This window comes from Heterodontus francisci, chromosome 22 (genome assembly GCF_036365525.1).
Source record: "Heterodontus francisci isolate sHetFra1 chromosome 22, sHetFra1.hap1, whole genome shotgun sequence".
In the NCBI taxonomy this organism is placed as follows: domain Eukaryota; kingdom Metazoa; phylum Chordata; class Chondrichthyes; order Heterodontiformes; family Heterodontidae; genus Heterodontus; species Heterodontus francisci.
In genome coordinates this window covers 82,095,381-82,114,827 of record NC_090392.1, presented here as the reverse complement: position 1 = coordinate 82,114,827, position 19,447 = coordinate 82,095,381, and the positions used below count along the sequence as shown (strand labels likewise).

Below are 19,447 nucleotides of genomic sequence, written 5' to 3'. Positions count from 1 at the left end.
TTCTGTCAAGGCCCCAGCAATTTCTTCCCTTGTCTCCCTCAGTATTCTAGGGTAGATCCCATCAGGCCCTGGGGACTTATCTACTTTAATGCTTTGCAAGACACCCAACACCTCCTCCTTTTTGATAATGAGATGACTGAGACTATCTGCACTCCCTTCCCTAGGCTCAACATCCACCAAGTCCTTCTCTTTGGTGAATACTGATGCAAAGTACTCATTTAGTACCTCGTCCATTTCCTCTGGCTCCACACATAGATTCCCTTCTCTGTCCTTGAGTGGGCCAACCCTTTCCCTAGTTACCCTCTTGCTCTTTATATATGTATAAAAAGCCTTGGGATTTTCCTTAATCCTGTTTGCCAATGACTTTTCATGACCCCTTTTAGCCCTCCTGACTCCTTGCTTAAGTTCCTTCCTACTGTCTTTATATTCCTCAAGTGCTTCGTCTGTTCCTAGCCTTCCAGCCCTTACAAATGCTTCCTTTTTCTTTTTGACCAGGCTCACAATATTCCGTGTTATCCAAGCTTCCCGAAACTTGCCAAACTTGTCTTTCTTCCTCACAGGAACATGCTGGTCCTGGATTCTAATCAACTGACGTTTGAAAGACTCCCACATGTCAGATGTTGATTTACCCTCAAACAGCCGCCCCCAATCTAAATTCTTCAGTTCCTGCCTAATATTGTTATAATTAGCCTTCCCCCAATTTAGCACCTTCACCCGAGGACTACTCTTATCCTTATCCACAAGTACCTTAAAACTTATGGAATTATGGTCACTGTTCCCGAAATGCTCTCCCACTGAAACTCCGACCACCTGGCCGGGCTCATTCCCCAATACCAGGTCTAGTACGGCCCCATCCCTAGTTGGACTATCTACATATTGTTTCAAGAAGCCCTCCTGGATGCTCCTCACAAATTCTGCCCCATCCAAGCCCCTCGCACTAAGTGAGTCCCAGTCAATATAGGGGAAGTTAAAATCACCCACCACCACAACCCTGTTACCTTTACATCTTTCCAAAATCTGTCTACATATCTGCTCCTCTACCTCCCGCTGGCTGTTGGGAGGCCTGTAGTAAACCCCCAACATCGTGACTGCACCCTTCCTATTCCTGAGCTCCACCCATATTGCCTCGCTGCATGACCCCTCCGAGGTGTCCTCCTGCAGTACAGCTGTGATATTCTCCTTAACCAGTAATGCAACTCCCCCACCGATTTTACATCCCCCTCTATCCCGCCTGAAGCTTCTAAAGCCTGGAACATTTAGCTGCCAATCCTACCCTTCCCTCAACCAAGTCTCTGTAATAGCAACAACATCATATTTCCAAGTACTAATCCAAGCTCTAAGTTCATCTGCCTTACCTGTTATACTTCTCGCATTGAAACAAATGCACTTCAGACCACCAGTCCCGCTGTGCTCAGCAACATCTCCCTGCCTGCTCTTCCTCTTAGTCTTACTGGCCTTAGTTACAAGGTCCTCCTCATTTATTTCACTAGCTGTCCTACTGCTCTGGTTCCCACCCCCCCTGCCACACTAGTTTAAACCCTCCCGAGTGACGCTAGCAAACCTTGCAGCCAGGATATTAGTGCCCCTCCAGTTTAGATGCAACCCATCCTTCTTGTACAGGTCCCATCTGTCCCGGAAGAGAGCCCAATGGTCCAGATATCTGAAACCCTCCCTTCTGCACCAGCTGCTCAGCCACGTGTTTAGCTGCACTATCTTCCTATTTCTAGCCTCACTGGCACGTGGCACAGGGAGTAATCCCGAGATTACAACCCTAGAGGTCCTGTTTTTTAACTTACTACCTAACTCCCTAAACTCCCCCTGCAGGACCTCATCACTCTTCCTGCCTATGTCATTGGAACCGAAGTGTACCACAACCTCTGGCTGTTCACCCTCCCCCTTCAGAATGCCCCCTATCCATTCAGAGACATCCTTGACCCTGGCACCAGGGAAGCAACATACCATCCTGGAGTCTCTTTCACGTCCACAGAAGCGCCTATCTGTGCCCCTGATTCTAGAGTCCCCTATAACTATTGCTCTTCTGCGCTTTGTCCCTCCCTGCTGAACAACAGTGCCAGCCGTGGTGCCACTGCTCTGGCTGCTGCTGTTTTCCCCTGATAGGCCATCCCCACCAGCAGTATCCAAAACGGTAGACTTGTTAGAGAGGGGGATAGCCACAGGGGGTTCCTGCACTGACGTCCTGCCCCATGATGTTCGTTTTCTTGAGGCTGATGGTTAGGCCAAATTCATTGCAGGCAGCCGCAAACCTGTCGATGAGACTCTGCAGGCACTCTTCAGTGTGAGATGTTAAAGCAGCATCGTCAGCAAAGAGGAGTTCCCTGATGAGGACTTTCCGTACTTTGGACTTCGCTCTTAGACGAGCAAGGTTGAACAATTAATAAATAGCCCAGGATACTATATGCTTTATTAACCGCTCTCTCAACCTGCCTTGCCATCTTCAATGACTTATGCACATATGGCCCCAGGTCCCTCTGCTCCTGCACCCCCTTGAGAATTGTACCCTTTATTTTATATCGTCTCTCCATGTCATAATCATAAGATCAGAGTGGGGATGTTCGCTGATGATTGCACAATGTTCAGCACCATTTGCAACTCCTCAAATACTGAAGCAGTCCGTGTAGAAATGCAGCAAGACCTGGACAATATTCAGGCTTGGGCTGATAATTGGCAAGTAACATTTGCGCCACACAAGTGCCAGCCAATGACCATCTCTAACAAGAGAGAATCTAACCATCTCCCCTTGATATTCAATGGCATTACCATCGCTGAAGCGCCCACTATCAACATCCTAGGGGCTACCATTGACCAGAAACTGAACTGGAGTAGCCATATAAATACCGTGGCTACAAGAGCAGGTCAGAGGCCAGGAATCCTACAGCGAGTAACCCACCTCCTGATTCCTCAAAGCCTGTCAGAGGAACATAGGAAGATAGGAACAAGAGTAGGCCATTCAGCCCCTCGAGCCTGTCCCGCCATTCAATGAGATCATGGCTGATCTGCGGCCTAACTCCATATACCTGCCTTTGGCCCATATCCCTTAATATCTTTGCTTAACAAAAATCTATCTCAGATTTAAAATTAACAACTGTTCTCGCTTCAACTGCTGTTTGTGGGAGGGAGTTCCAAACCTCTACCACCCTTTGCGTGAAGAAGTGCTTCCTAACATCTCTCCTGAATGGTCTGGTCCTAATTTTTAGACTATGCCCCCTAGTTTTAGAATCTCCAACCAGTGGAAATAGTTTATCTTCATCTAGCCTGTCTTTTCCTGTCAATATCTTGAAGACTTCGATCAGATCACCCCTTAACCTTCTAAATTCTAGCGAAAACAGGCGTAATTTGTGTAATCTCTCCTCGTAACTTAACCCCTGTAGTCCAGGTATCAATCTTGTAAACCTACGTTGCACTCCCTCCAAGGCCAATATATCCTTCCTAAGGTGTGGTGCCCAAAACTGCTCACAGTACTCCAAGTGGGGTCTAACCAGGGTTTTGTACAGCTGCAGCATAACCTCTGTGTCTTTATACTCCAATCCTCTAGATATAAAGGCTAGCATTCATTAGCCTTTTTGATTATTTTCTGCACTTGCCTGTGGCACCTGAACCCCCAAGTCTCTTTGGACATCCACTGTACTTAACCTCTTCCCATTTGGAAAGTGCCCTGCTCTATCCTTTTTTGGTCCAAAATGGATAACTTCACACTTGCCCACATTGAAATCCATCTGCCACAGTTTTACCCACTCACCTAGTCTGTCAATATCTCCTTGTAATTTTATGCTGTCATCTAGACTGTCTACAATGCCGCCTAACTTTATATCATCAGCAAATTTGGATATGTGACTTACTATGCCATCATCCAAGTCGTTAATGAATAATGTGAATAATTGAGGCCCCAACACAGATCCCTGCGGGACACCACTAGTTACATCCTGCCAATCAGAGTACTTACCCATTATCCCCACTCTCTGTCACCTACCACTCAACCAACTTCTTAACCATGTCAATAATTTGCCCTCAACTCCATGGGCTTCTACCTTAGTTAATAGTCTCTTATGTGGGACTTTATCAAATGCCTTCTGGACGTCCATATAAATAACGTCCATAGACATTCCCCTGTCCACTACCTTAGTCACCTCTTCAAAAAATTCAATGAGATTTGTCAGGCATGACCTTCCCGTCATGAATCCATGCTGGCTGTCCCTGATTAACTGAAATTTTTCTAGGTGTTCAGTCACCCTATCCTTGATTATAGACTCCAGCAACTTGCCCAACACAGATGTCAGGCTAACTGGTCTGTAATTTCCTTGTTTCCTCCTTTCACCCTTCTTAAAAAGTGGAGTGACGTGTGCAACTTTCCAATCCAGAGGGACCATTCCTGAATCTAGGGAACTCTGAAAGACTATAGTTAGGGCATCTACAATGTGCTCCCCTACTTCCTTTAACACCCTCGGATGGAAACAGTCAGGTCCTGGGGATTTCTCACTCTTTAGTTTCATTAATTTCCTTGTTACTGATGATTTACTTACGTTAATTGTATTAAGTCCCTGTCCCCTATCGGCTATTAATTTTTTCGGGACTTCCGGCAAGTTATCCTCCTTTTCAACTGTAAATACTGAGGCAAAGTAATTGTTCAACATGTCTGCCATTTCCCCATTATCAATGACCATATCTCCAGTTTCAGTTTTTAGTGGGCCTACATTGCTCTTGACCACCCGTTTTCCCTTTATGTAATTATAAAGTTTCTTCTTATTGATTTTGATGTCCCTTGCACGTTTCCTTTCATAATCCCTTTTAGTAGCTCTAATAAGCTGCTTTGTGACCCTTTGCTGGTCTTTGCATCGATCCCATTCGGCCGGATCTGTGCTGTGGTTTGCATTTTTGTAAGCCCACCATCGACAAGGCACAAGTCCGGAGTGTGATGGAATACTCTCCACTTGCCTGGAAGGGTGGAGCTCCAACAACACTCAAGAAGCTCGACACCATCCAGGACAAAGCAGCCCGCTTGATTGGCACCCCATCCACAAACATTCACTCCCTCCACCACCGACACACAGTGGCAGCAGTGTGTACCATCTACAAGATGCACTGCAGCAACGCACCAAGGCTCCTTAGACAGCACCTTCCAAACCTGCAACCTCTACAAACTAGAAGGACAAGGGCAGCAAATACATGGGAACACCACCACCTGCAAGTTCCCCTCCAAGTCACACACCATCCTGACTTGGAACTATATCGCCGTTCCTTCACTGTCTCTGGGTCAAAATCCTGGAACTCCCTTCCTAACAGCACTGTTGGTGTACCTACCCCACAAGGACTGCAGCGGTTCAAGAAGGCAGCTCACTGCCACCTTCTCAAGGGCAATTAGGGATGGGCAATAAATGCTGGCCTGGCCAATAATGCCCACATCCCATGAACGAATAAAAAAAAATGTTCTTCCTACCAAAATGAATCACTTCACATTTCTCCGCTTTGGAACTTCATCTGCCACCCGTCTGCCCATCCCACCAACTTGTCTATGTCCTTTTGAAGTTCTACACTGTCCTCCTAACAGTTCAGCCGCAAACATTCAAATTGTGCCCCTTAACACCGAGGTCTAGGTCATTAATACATATCAGGAAAAGTAAGGGTCCCAACACTGATTACTGGGGAACTCCACTACAAATCTTCCTCCAGCCTGAAAAACATCCATTAACCACTACTCTTTGGTTCCTGTCACTCAGCCAATTTCATATCCATGTTGCTACTGTCCCTTTTATTCCATGAGCTACAAGTTTGCTCACAAGTTTGTTGTGTGGCACTGTATCAAACACATTTTGGAAGTCCATGTACACCACATCAACAGCATTGCCCTCATCAACCCTCTCTGTTACCTCCTCAAAAAAGGCCAGCAAGTAAAACATGACTTGCCCTTATCCCTGGCTGATTGCTGACTGATCACTGACTGTCCCCTGGCTTCCTGTTGACTGACAGCTGACTGTCCACTAACTGACCATTGAGCTGACGGTGCTCTTGTAGCTCCTCACCTTCCATTCACCACCCATTACCCCAATTCAGTTCAAGCATTTGACAAAATCCCATCAACTCATGTCGATCTCAGCCCAATGGTGTTGGGAATAAAGTGGCAAAATTTTTAGTGAACCTTTGTCATTCAGGATTTTTACTGGGCTGTCCTTTCTTGCTGTGCCCAAGGAACCTGAGCTATACTGACGGTGACACCTCACACCCGCTACTCACTTGAATCGTTGAGCGATTTCTGAGCTTTGATCTACGCTTCCCGGGGCATTGTTGTTTAATTGCCTGATGTAATTCCTGGAACCATCTCCAACCCATTCTCCATTGATCCCTGCCCGGGAGCCTATAGGAGGAAAGAAGCAAAAGGATCAGAGTGGAAACACATTCAATGAATCTACTATTCATTTCTCAAAGTAGCAGCTTGTGATGATCTGAGATTATTCTTTCAGGATTGGTCCTGTTGACTTCATAGAACCAAGGTCTTTGCACCAGCTGCTGTATTTCCAGTATAATTTCCTTGATTTTCATAGTCTCCGGAAATCACACCATCACTGCTCCCAGTGAAACTGACAAAAATGTCTGCATTCCCTGACTAGGAGTGGCAACTTGTACCAGCACAAAAGTGTAGCACCTTACTAAACTGGCTGAATCACACCAGCCATCCCTTACACACACCGAGCCATTACACACCTGCCCATCACACACCCCTGTCACACACTGACCCATTACACACCGACCCATTACACACACCCCCATCACACACCCACCCTTACACAAACCCGTTACACACCAACCCATTACACACCCTGTCACACACTGACCCATTATACACTGACCCATTACACACCTGCCCAATACACACCCAACCTTACACATACCCCCGTTACACACCAACCCTTACACACACCGACCCATTACACACCCTGCCACATACCGAACCATTACACGCCCACCCTTCCACACACAGTTACACATATGCCTGTAACACACTTACCCATTACATGCATACTCCTGTAACACACAACCCTGACACACACCCCATTACACACCCGCCTCTTACATACACCCTGTTAAGAAAACGCCCCTTACATAACCAAACATTACACACCCTCCAGTTATAGGCCTGCCCTCTGCATACTTGTCTGTTACACACTCACCCGTTACACACTATGTGATGGGAAAAGTGCAATGGGAGCAGGGTGATGGGGGCAGGATGGGGTTTGGGTGATGGGGTCAGGGTGAGGTTTGGGTGATGGGGTCAGGGTGAGGTTGGGTGATGGGGTCAGGGTGAGGTTTGGGTGATGGGGTCAGGGTGAGGTTTGGGTGATGGGGTCAGGGTGAGGTTTGGGTGATGGGGTCAGGGTGGGGTTTGGTGATGGGGTCAGGGTGAGGTTGGGTGATGAGGTCAGTGTGAGGTTTGGGTGATGGGGTTAGGGTGGGGTTTGGTGATGGGGTCAGGGTGAGGTTTGGGTGATGGGGTTAGGGTGGGGTTTGGTGATGGGGTCAGGGTGAGGTTTGGGTGATGGGGTCAGGGTGAGGTTGGGTGATGGGGTCAGTGTGAGGTTTGGGTGATGGGGTCAGGGTGAGGTTTGGGTGATGGGGTCAGGGTGGGGTTTGGGTGATGGGGTCAGGGTGGGGTTTGGGTGATGGGGTCAGGGTGAGGTTTGAGTGATGGGGTCAGGGTGAGGTTTGGGTGATGGGGTCAGGGTGGGGTGATGGGGTCAGGGTGAGGTTTGGGTGATGGGGTCAGGGTGGGGTGATGGGGTCAGGGTGGGGTTTGGGTGATGGGGTCAGGGTGGGGGTTGGGTGATGGGGTCAGGGTGAGGTTTGGGTGATGGGGTCAGGGTGGGGTTTGGGTGATGGGGTCAGGGTGAGGTTTGGGTGAGTGGGTCAGGGTGAGGTTTGTTTGATGGGGTCAGGGTGGGGTTTGGGTGAGTGGGTCAGGGTGAGGTTTGGGTGATGGGGTCAGGGTGCGGTTTGGGTGATGGCACAGGGTGGGGTTTGGGTGATGGGGTCAGGGTGGGGTTTGGGTGATGGGGTCAGGGTGGGGTTTACAATTCTGCTTCTAATGATTCTCAGTGAAGGGCAAACCCCACCCCCCCCCCCACATTAGCCACAGGAATCACATCGAATGACCAGAACTGGGTGTGGGCACACCAACCTGAGACTGTGAGGACGACTGAAATCACAACTGTTGCCTTGAGAAACATGGTCGATGGTTGAAACTCAGTCAATCTCTGGAAGAGACTGAAAAGCTGGGGCCTGACTCATATTTAACTTCCAAAACTACAATGATTTATTCCTCTATTTGTTTGGAGGAAAGTTACTCATTCACTACTTTATATTCTTGACTCTGTTAATGAGAATATTTTGTCCTTTCAGCATTACTCAATCATCATTCAGAATAAGGAAAGTGTCAGTAATATAAATCGCTGGAGGGAAACAGTTAACCGAGTGTTGGAATTCTGTATTCCATGTGGAGCAGGGGTACCCAAACGGTGGTATGTGTTCAGTTGGGGGTATATGAGACATTCCTGGGGGTGGGGGGGGGGGGTGTGGAGGGGATACCAGGCAGAAATTGTCTTTTGGTGGATTTAGGTTTAATGCAAGCAATGAGATTTTATTTCCTCATTTGTTTTTTAATTCATTAATTGTTCATTGAATATGTGTGTAAAGAAACAAAAAGTTAGGGTATTTCCGGGTGAATATTTGCTATCCTTTTTGTATTTTTCCCCAATACAAGGACATAGGGCGGCACAGTGGTGCAGTGGTTAGCACCGCAGCCTCACAGCTCCAGCAACCCAGGTTCAATTCTGGGTACTGCCTGTGTGGAGTTTGCAAGTTCTCCCTGTGTCTGTGTGGGTTTTCTCCGGGTGCTCCGGTTTCCTCCCACAGCCAAAAGACTTGCAGGTTGATCGGTAAATTGGCCATTATAAATTGCCCCTAGTACAGGTAGGTGGTAGGGGAATATAGGGACAGGTGAGGATGTGGTAGGAATATGGGATTAGTGTAGGATTAGTATCAATGGGTGGTTAATGGTCGGCACAGACTCGGTGGGCCGAAGGGCCTGTTTCAGTGCTGTATCTCTAAATCTAAATCTAAAATGCAGCATGGCCCAGGGACGGGGTGGTGGCTTTGTCCCAGGAGGACAAGTCTTGGGCTTTTGGTCACCAGCACCTTCTCAGCTCACTTTCTGAGCTTCCTCATGTGGGTTGAGGTCACCCTGGAGGACTTGTCCTCTTCCAAACTATTTGGAGCCGGTAGGGTCAACTGGAGCCGTGCACTGTCTGGGAGGAGGAGACCATCACCAGCACTGACTTGGCCTTTTGCCTGGAGAAATGAGAGAAGCCTCCCACTGCAAGCAGTTTCCTGAGAGCAGGGCACTCCCAGTGGGAGTTGAGAAGCCAGGGGATTGACGGCTTCAGACCACTGACCTCAACCACTAACCATGAACTCCAGGGGAGGCCCATGTCTCCGAGGTGGCTCCAGGGAAGAAAAAGCCACCCACAGTGGTGATGAGTCTCTATACCCCAAGAGGAGTCTGCGATGGCAAGGCTGGATAGTTCCCAGTTCCATATGATGCAGGGCAGGAGAGTCTGCTGAAAACATCACTGATTAGTTCAGAAATTCAGAGTTTCCATACTTTTAATAAAAAAGTCTCAACATCTCACAATCAGAAAATCTGCACACTATTTAACACTCCATTAATTAAATATACCATTTACATTTTATATAAATATATGCATGATGGCATTGTCTTGATGGAAAAAATGTTCGACTGATTTATGTGCCAACACAAAAGCCTGAATAGCAAATTCAAACAAAAAGCTTGCATACGTATGGCAGCCTTAACATTAAGAAAAACATCCCAAGGAGCTTCACAACTGGTCGCTGGCAGGAAAGGGAAAGCGAGCTATTGAAGCATAGATTCGTAAGGATGGCGAAAAACATAGTTTTGATTAGATTTTTAAAGGAGCAGCGACTGGTGAACATGCAGAGGAGGTTAGAGGGAGACTGGAGCCAATGTTTAGGAAACAACTCATGACTCAAAGTATCACCTATCATTCCAAACATGATGTGCCTATTCTCCAACACACAACCTCATCTCCCACATTAATCGTGGGTAGTACTATTAAGCTAGTGTTAAAGTTATTTATGTATATCATATTTTGTACATTTTGTGCAATGCTTGGGCATTAAAGGGGTTAAACCTCTATGAAACCTGTCTGCTGGTAGGGGTAAGAAAAGCAAAATACTGCGGATATTGGAAATCTGAAAAAAAACAGAAAGTGCTGGAAATACTCAGCAGGTCTGGCAGCATCTGTCGAGAGAGAGACAGAGTTAATGTTTCAGGTCTGTGACCTTTCATCGGAACTCTGCTGTAGGGGTATTCAGGCAACTGGTACAGCTGGAAGGGAGTACACAATAAGTAAAGCTTGTAGAGAGTACACCCTAGTTCTATGAATTCCCGATCCCAAAGGACAAAATCCCATCCCATTCATTCCCATTGTACAGAATCCCAACAGATCAGCCCCTTCCCAGTCACTCCCATTGTACACAATCCAAATGGATCAAACTCCCTTTTCATTCATCCCATTGTACACAATCCCAATGGATCAAATCCCTTCCCATTCATCCCACTGTACACAATCCCAATGGATCAAATCCCTTCCCATTCATTCCTATTGTACAGAATCCCAATAGACCCCAAACCCTTTCCCATGTTGTAGAATATAATTTGAAAAGTTCTCCATGTACTGACCCCGCACAGCAGAACTGCTCAAAAATATCATCCCTTAATTCTAAAGCCTGTTATTGTCACCAGGCACTAACAAGGGCAGTTCCTTGTACAGGGGAAGATCTCTGTAATCCCTGCTCCAGCCCCATCAGTTTGTTAAAGGGGCAGTGTCATCAGCTTTCCCATTAGTCTTTAAGGCTATGAGGTGATAACATAAATAATGTTGAAATGTCTAACTGGATGATGTGACATGGAAGCTCCCACTTCCCCACAAACAAAATTATTCATAAACTCAGTCCTCCTTTAATTATTCATGTATCTACTAAGCTTCAAATGGAACGATTACACTCTCCCAACCTGTTAAAACATTCACTGTAAATATCCCTGCTAAACAGGTAGTGAGTAAACCCTGAGGGCAGGCTCACCTCTACCTTCTGAAGGGCAATTAGGGATGGGCAATAAATGCTGGAATTGCCTGCAAAACCCACGTGTCATGAACGATTACAAAAAATTGTAAGCCCTGTGTGTTTCCTGGACTGTAACAGTGTGAGTTATAGCTGCTACATTCAGTGTTTCTCTCACCTGCCTCTGCTCTGCCCCTCCTGAAACTCAGTGTCTCAGCCCCACAGGCTCTCGCTCTATATGAGGGAATCTTATCAGCAGCTGATAAGGAGCTGGCCTGTTCGTGCGCTGTTCATGGACTTTCCCTGATGCTGAGAAAATGTGGAACTTCCACCAACTCTGTCACTCTGAACAGCGATGTGCTTCCTCAAACATGGCTCCAACTCCAGAGAGGGCAAATTCCGATCGTAACCGCAACCTCCTCAACCCCACTCTTCATCAACACCTTCATCAGAACCTTGCCAACTTAATTATAAACAAACAGCTCTCAGTTTCAGTTTTTATTCATTCCCAGAATACGAGCGTCGCTGGCCAGGCCAGCATTTATTGCCCATCCCTAATTGCCCTTGAGAAGGTGGTGGTGAGCTGCCTTCTTGAACCACTGCAGTCAGTGTGGTGTAGGTACACCAAAACTGCCGACATGGAGGGAGTTCCGGGATTTTGACCCAGCAATTATGCCGGGAAGATTGTGAGCAACGAATCATTTAAAGCTGAGCTCCTTGTTCTCACTGTGATGCTGTGTCTCAGTAATGGTGCCATGAAACTATCATCGATTGTCGTAAAAACCTATCTGGTTCATTGATGTCCTTTAGGGAAGGAAATCTGCTGTCCTTAGCTGCTCTGGCCTATTTGCGACTCCAGAACCACAGCAATGTGGTTGACTTTTAACTGCCCTCTGAAATGTCCCAGCAAGTTACTCAGTTCTCAAAGGCAATTAGGGATGGGCAACAAATGCTGGCCTTGCCAGCGACGCACACATCCCATGAAAAAATAAAAAAATAACATTTTCGCAGGTAGGTGTATTCAAAAGATATGAAGTTACCACAGTTGGGAATGTGTGAGTCACTCACCATGTGCATTATGGCGGTTTCTGCAGAGCCATATTTCTTGATCTTGGTTGGCAGAAAATATTTTGAACAGATTTTTACGAAAACTGCGAGTCGCACAAAAAAGGCCTGCATTTCCATAGCGCCTTTCAAGGCCTAGAATATCCCAAAGTGCTTCACAGCCAATGAAGTACTTTTTGAAGAATAATCACTGTTGTAATGCGGGAAACACAGCAGCCAATTTGTGCACAGCAAGAGCCCACTAACAACAATGTGATAATGACCAAATAATATGATTTAGGAATTTTATCTGAGGGATACTTATTTTCCAGAACATCAAGGAGAACTCTGCTTTTCTTCAAAATATGTCCATGGAATCATTTATACCCACCTCAGAGGGTGGACGTGGCCTCAGTTCAATATCTCATCCAAAAGGCAACACCTCTGACAGTGCGGCACTCCCTCAGTACTGACCCTCTGACAGTGCGGCACTCCCTCAGTACTGACCCTCTGACAGTGCGGCACTCCCTCAGTACTGACCCTCCGATAGTGCCGCGCCTCATTACTGACCCTCCGACAGTGCAGCGCCTCAGTACTGACCCTCCGATAGTGCAGCACTCCCTCATTACTGACCCTCAGAGTGGCTTTGACTATTAGTGCATAAACATGCACTGTCAGTGTACAGAAATGGGCATGTGTTGAGTGCACCATCATGGCTCTGTCAGAGTCAGGGGTGCTGACCAGAGGAGGCAGTACCAATATCAGAGGGGAGAGTTATGTTTGGAGTGTCTCATTAGCCACACAACACCTGCAGTGTTTGCAATAAGCTTGGAGAAGACAGACAACTAAAGTCAAATGAAGAAAACAGTGTTCCAAAAACTGGGAGTACTTCCTCAAATACCCCCAGCACAATAGCTGTCCTGTGGCCTGGATCAGTGACACTAGTTTGTACCTGGCTTCTGTCCACTGTGAGTTGCTAATGTGACTGGGGAGCAGTAGTTAGGGTGTTATCAAGTGCTCCTTGTAGCCGCTACATTGCAGGGTGGGCTGCCCAGGGCAATTTACTTCAACTGGAGTCAGCCACAAGGGAGGAGACAGGAAAATGCACAAAAACTAATCGACTCTCAGAAAAGTGAACGGCATTTGTTAAAATGATCGAGTTGGGCGTGATTAGCTTCATTAGTGACTGTGCAATCACAAGCTTGGGACTGGAGCACCAGGGTGAAACTGTCACTGACATCACCTTGCTTTCATTCAGATAAACAGGGACAACTAGTCTCTGCGGCTTGGTCAATGTGTTTGAGTGGTTACTGCGTATATAAAGGATCAGGACAATCATCAATCTGGTTTGGAGTGTTTATACACTTGGTAGCACAATCCTTTAGTTGAGCCACTGAAGGAGTGCAGCACTGTCAGAGGTGCTGACTTTTGAATGAGACATTAAACTAAAGCCCTGTCTGCTTGTTGAGGTAAACATAACAGATTCAATTGCACTACGTGAGGAAGAGAGTGCACCTGCTGCCCTGGTCAACATTCTTCCTTCCAACAGTAGATTAACTGGTGATTCATTTCTGTACCTGATTGTGGGGTCTTGTTGTTTGCAAATTGGCTGCCATGTTTCCGACACAACAACAGTGACTATACTTCAAAATACACTATAATAATTTATTTATTTATTGATACAGCACTGAAACAGGCCCTTTGGCCCACCAAGTCTGTGCCGACCATCAACCATCCATTTCCTTCTTTGGCCTCCTTATCTCGAGAGACAATGGATACGCGCCTGGAGGTGGTCAGTGGTTTGTGAAGCAGCGCCTGGAGTGGCTATAAAGGCCAATTCTAGAGTGACAGGCTCTTCCACAGGTGCTGCAGAGAAATTTGTTTGTCGGGGCTGTTACACAGTTGGCTCTCCCCTTGCGCCTCTGTCTTTTTTCCTGCCAACTACTAAGTCTCTTCGACTCGCCACACTTTAGCCCCATCTTTATGGCTGCCCGCCAGCTCTGGTGAACGCTGGCAACTGACTCCCACGACTTGTGATCAATGTCACAGGATTTCATGTCGCGTTTGCAGACGTCTTTAAAGCGGAGACATGGACGGCCGGTGGGTCTGATAACAGTGGCGAGCTCGCTGTACAATGTGTCTTTGGGGATCCTGCCATCTTCCATGCGGCTCACATGGCCAAGCCATCTCAAGCGCCGCTGACTCAGTAGTGTGTACAGGCTGGGGATGTTGGCCGCCTCGAGGACTTCTGTGTTGGAGATATAGTCCTGCCACCTGATGCCAAGTATTCTCCGGAGGCAGCGAAGATGGAATGAATTGAGACGTCGCTCTTGGCTGACGTACGTTGTCCAGGCCTCGCTGCCATAGAGCAAGGTACTGAGGACACAGGCCTGATACACTCGGACTTTTGTGTTCCGTGTCAGTGCGCCATTTTCCCACACTCTCTTGGCCAGTCTGGACATAGCAGTGGAAGCCTTTCCCATGCACTTGTTGATTTCTGCATCTAGAGACAGGTTACTGGTGATAGTTGAGCCTAGGTAGGTAAACTCTTGAACCACTTCCAGAGCGTGGTCGCCAATATTGATGGATGGAGCATTTCTGACGTCCTGCCCCATGATGTTCGTTTTCTTGAGGCTGATGGTTAGGCCAAATTCATTGCAGGCAGCCACAAACTTGTCGATGAGACTCTGCAGGCACTCTTCAGTGTGAGATGTTAAAGCAGCATCGTCAGCAAAGAGGAGTTCTCTGATGAGGACTTTCCGTACTTTGGACTTCGCTCTTAGACGGGCAAGGTTGAACAACCTGCCCCCTGATCTTGTGTGGAGGAAAATTCCTTCTTCAGAGGACTTGAACGCTGTGAAAGCAGCAGGGAGAAGAAAATCCCAAACAGTGTGGGTGCGAGAACACAGCCCTGTTTCACGCCACTCAGGATAGGAAAGGGCTCTGATGAGGAGCCACCATGTTGAATTGTGCCTTTCATATTGTCATGGAATGAGGTGATGATACTTAGTAGCTTTGGTGGGCATCCAATCTTTTCTAGTAGTCTGAAGAGACCACGTCTGCTGACGAGGTCAAAGGCTTTGGTGAGATCAATTTATACTAATCCTACACTAATCCCATAGTCCTACCACATCCCCACCTGTCCCCTACCACCTATGACTTGGATGAAGAGACAGAGAGTAATGTATCTAAGATTGCTGATGACACAAAGCTCGGTGGAAAGGTAAGCTGCGGGGAGGATGTAGAGAGGCTGCAAAGAGATATAGACAGGTTAAGTGAATGGGCAACAAGATGGCAAATGGAGTATAATGTAGGGAAGTGTGAAGTTGTTCACTTTGGTTGTAAAAATAGAATAACAGAATATTTTGTAAAAAGCTGTGAAATTGGTTAAGTGTTGATGTCCAGAGAGACTTGGGGGTACTCGTAAAAGGAACGCACAAAGTTAACATACGGGTGCAGCAGGCTATTAGGAAGGCAAATGGCATGTTGGCCTTTATTGCAAGGGATTGGAGTACAGGAATAAAGAAGTCTTAATAAAATTGCATAGGGCTTTGGTGAGACCGCACCTGGAATACTGTGTGCAGTTTTGGTCTCCACATTTAAGAAAGGATATTCTTGCACTGAAGGCAGTGCAGTGAAGATTTACTAAATTGGTCCCTGGGATGAGGGGGCTTGTTCTATGATAAGCTGAGTAAATTGGGCCTATATTCTCTGGAGTTTAGAAGAATGAGAGGCGATCTAATTGAGACATACAAGACTCTGAAAGGGTTTGATAGGGTAGAAGCTGAGAGATTGTTCCCACTGGTCAGGGAATCTAGAACACGGGGACACAGTCTCAGGATAGGGGGTCAGTCATTCAGGACTGAGATGAGGAGAAATTACTGCAAGAGTTGTGAATCTTTAGAATTCTCTATCCCCAGAGGGTTGTGGATGCTCCATCACTGAATACATTGAAGGCTGGGATAGACACAATTTTGGTCTCGCAGGGAATCAAGGGATATGGGGAGTGGGCAGGAAAGTGGAATTGAAGCCCAAGATCAGCTATGATCATATTGAATTGTGGAGCATGCTCGATGAGCTGAATGTTCTACTCCTGCTCCTATTTTCTTGTGTTCAAACTTCATCCATTTTTTGTTAAGTGTTTTGAGAGTCTGGAAGGCATAGAAACTGTTACATTATCAATTGCTCTCACTCAAAGGTTTGTCTGGTTCAACTTTGTGGGTCTGCAGGTTTGAGAAGTTGGAATTATATGTAAATTAATTTCTTGGCAATAGTCATTTAATCTTTATAGAAATGGCCTGCAAGCAACCACGGAACTGTGGCCTCAACAACCAAAGCATAGACATCCCTGCATTCATATTTGGAATTCCCAGCACACTGTGCACTGCTCGACACTCCCACTGAGTACAATGTGCACTGCTCGACACTGTCAATGAGCACACTGTGCACTGCTCGACACTCCCACTGAGTACACTGTGCACTGCTCGACACTCCCACTGAGCACACTGTGCACTGCTCGACACTCCCACTGAGTACAATGTGCACTGCTCGACACTCCCACTGAGCACACTGTGCACTGCTCGACACTCCCACTGAGTACACTGTGCACTGCTCGACACTGCCACTGAGTACAATGTGCACTGCTCGACACTCCCACTGAGCACACTGTGCACTGCTCGACACTCCCACTGAGTACACTGTGCACTGCTCGACACTCCCACTGAGCACACTGTGCACTGCTCGACACTCCCACTGAGTACACTGTGCACTGCTCGACACTGCCACTGAGTACAATGTGCACTGCTCGACACTGTCACTGAGTACACTGTGCACTGCTCGACACTCCCACTGAGTACACTGTGCACTGCTCGACACTCCCACTGAGTACACTGTGCACTGCTCGACACTCCCACTGAGTACACTGTGCACTGCTCGACACTCCCACTGAGTACACTGTGCACTGCTCGACACTGCCACTGAGTACAATGTGCACTGCTCGACACTCCCACTGAGTCCACTGTGCACTGCTCGACACTCCCACTGAGTACACTGTGCACTGCTCGACACTCCCACTGAGTACACTGTGCACTGCTCGACACTCCCACTGAGTACACTGTGCACTGCTCGACACTCCCACTGAGTACACTGTGCACTGCTCGACACTCCCACTGAGCACACTGTGCACTGCTCGACACTCCCACTGAGTACACTGTGCACTGCTCGACACTGCCACTGAGTACAATGTGCACTGCTCGACACTCCCACTGAGTACACTGTGCACTGCTCGACACTCCCACTGAGTACACTGTGCACTGCTCGACACTCCCACTAAGCACACTGTGCACTGCTCGACACTCCCACTGAGTACACTGTGCACTGCTCGACACTCCCACTGAGTACACTGTGCACTGCTCGACACTCCCACTGAGTACACTGTGCACTGCTCGACACTGTCACTGAGTACACTGTGCACTGCTCGACACTGCCACTGAGTACACTGTGCACTGCTCGACACTGTCACTGAGCACACTGTGCACTGCTCGACACTGCCACTGAGTACAATGTGCACTGCTCGACACTGCCACTGAGTCCACTGTGCACTGCTCGACACTCCCACTGAGTACACTGTGCACTGCTTGGCACTGTCACTGAGTACACTGCGCACTGCTCGACACTCCCACTGAGTACACTGTGCACTGCTCGACACTCCCACTGAGTACACTGTGCACTGCTCGACACTCCCACTGAGTACACTGTGCACTGCTCGACACTCCCACTGAGTACACTGTGCACTGCTCGACACTCCCACTGAGTACACTGTGCACTGCTCGACACTGTCACTGAGTACACTGTGCACTGCTCGACACTGCCACTGAGTACACTGTGCACTGCTCGACACTGCCACTGAGTACACTGTGCACTGCTCGACACTGTCACTGAGTACACTGTGCACTGCTCGACACTCCCACTGAGTACACTGTGCACTGCTCGACACTGTCACTGAGCACACTGTGCACTGCTCGACACTGCCACTGAGTACACTGTGCACTGCTCGACACTCCCACTGAGTACACTGTGCACTGCTCGACACTGTCACTGAGCACACTGTGCACTGCTCGACACTGCCACTGAGTACAATGTGCACTGCTCGACACTGTCACTGAGTACACTGTGCACTGCTCGACACTCCCACTGAGTACACTGTGCACTGCTCGACACTGTCACTGAGCACACTGTGCACTGCTCGACACTGCCACTGAGTACACTGTGCACTGCTCGACACTGTCACTGAGTACACTGTGCACTGCTCGACACTGTCACTGAGTACACTGTGCACTGCTCGACACTCCCACTGAGTACACTGTGCACTGCTCGACACTCCCACTGAGTACAATGTGCACTGCTCGACACTGCCACTGAGTACACTGTGCACTGCTCGACACTCCCACTGAGTACACTGTGCACTGCTCGACACTGCCACTGAGTACACTGTGCACTGCTCGACACTGCCACTGAGTACACTGTGCACTGCTCGACACTCCCACTGAGTACAATGTGCACTGCTCGACACTCCCACTGAGTACACTGTGCACTGCTCGACACTCCCACTGAGTACAATGTGCACTGCTCGACACTGTCACTGAGTACACTGTGCACTGCTCGACACTGCCACTGAGTACAATGTGCACTGCTCGACACTGTCACTGAGTACACTGTGCACTGCTCGACACTGTCACTGAGCACACTGTGCACTGCTCGACACTCCCACTGAGTACACTGTGCACTGCTCGACACTGTCACTGAGCACACTGTGCACTGCTCGACACTGCCACTGAGTACAATGTGCACTGCTCGACACTGTCACTGAGTACACTGTGCACTGCTCGACACTCCCACTGAGTACACTGTGCACTGCTCGACACTCCCACTGAGTACACTGTGCACTGCTCGACACTCCCACTGAGTACAATGTGCACTGCTCGACACTGTCACTGAGTACACTGTGCACTGCTCGACACTCCCACTGAGCACACTGTGCACTGCTCGACACTCCCACTGAGTACAATGTGCACTGCTCGACACTGCCACTGAGTCCACTGTGCACTGCTCGACACTCCCACTGAGTCCACTGTGCACTGCTCGACACTCCCACTGAGTACACTGTGCACTGCTCGACACTCCCACTGAGTACACTGTGCACTGCTCGACACTGCCACTGAGTCCACTGTGCACTGCT

General features: G+C 48.1%; 1 protein-coding gene across 3 annotated transcripts in view; it reads right to left on the bottom strand.

Annotated features, from left to right (window-relative positions):
- The window catches only part of LOC137381495 (uncharacterized), a 189,931-nt gene that overhangs the window by 2,604 nt on the left and 167,880 nt on the right, over window positions 1–19,447 (bottom strand). For all 3 annotated transcript variants that reach the window (XM_068054178.1, XM_068054177.1, XM_068054179.1), the window contains one exon: window positions 6,247–6,367. In XM_068054178.1, coding sequence (XP_067910279.1) covers window positions 6,247–6,367 — 121 coding nt within the window. The remainder of the gene's footprint in view (window positions 1–6,246; window positions 6,368–19,447) is intronic.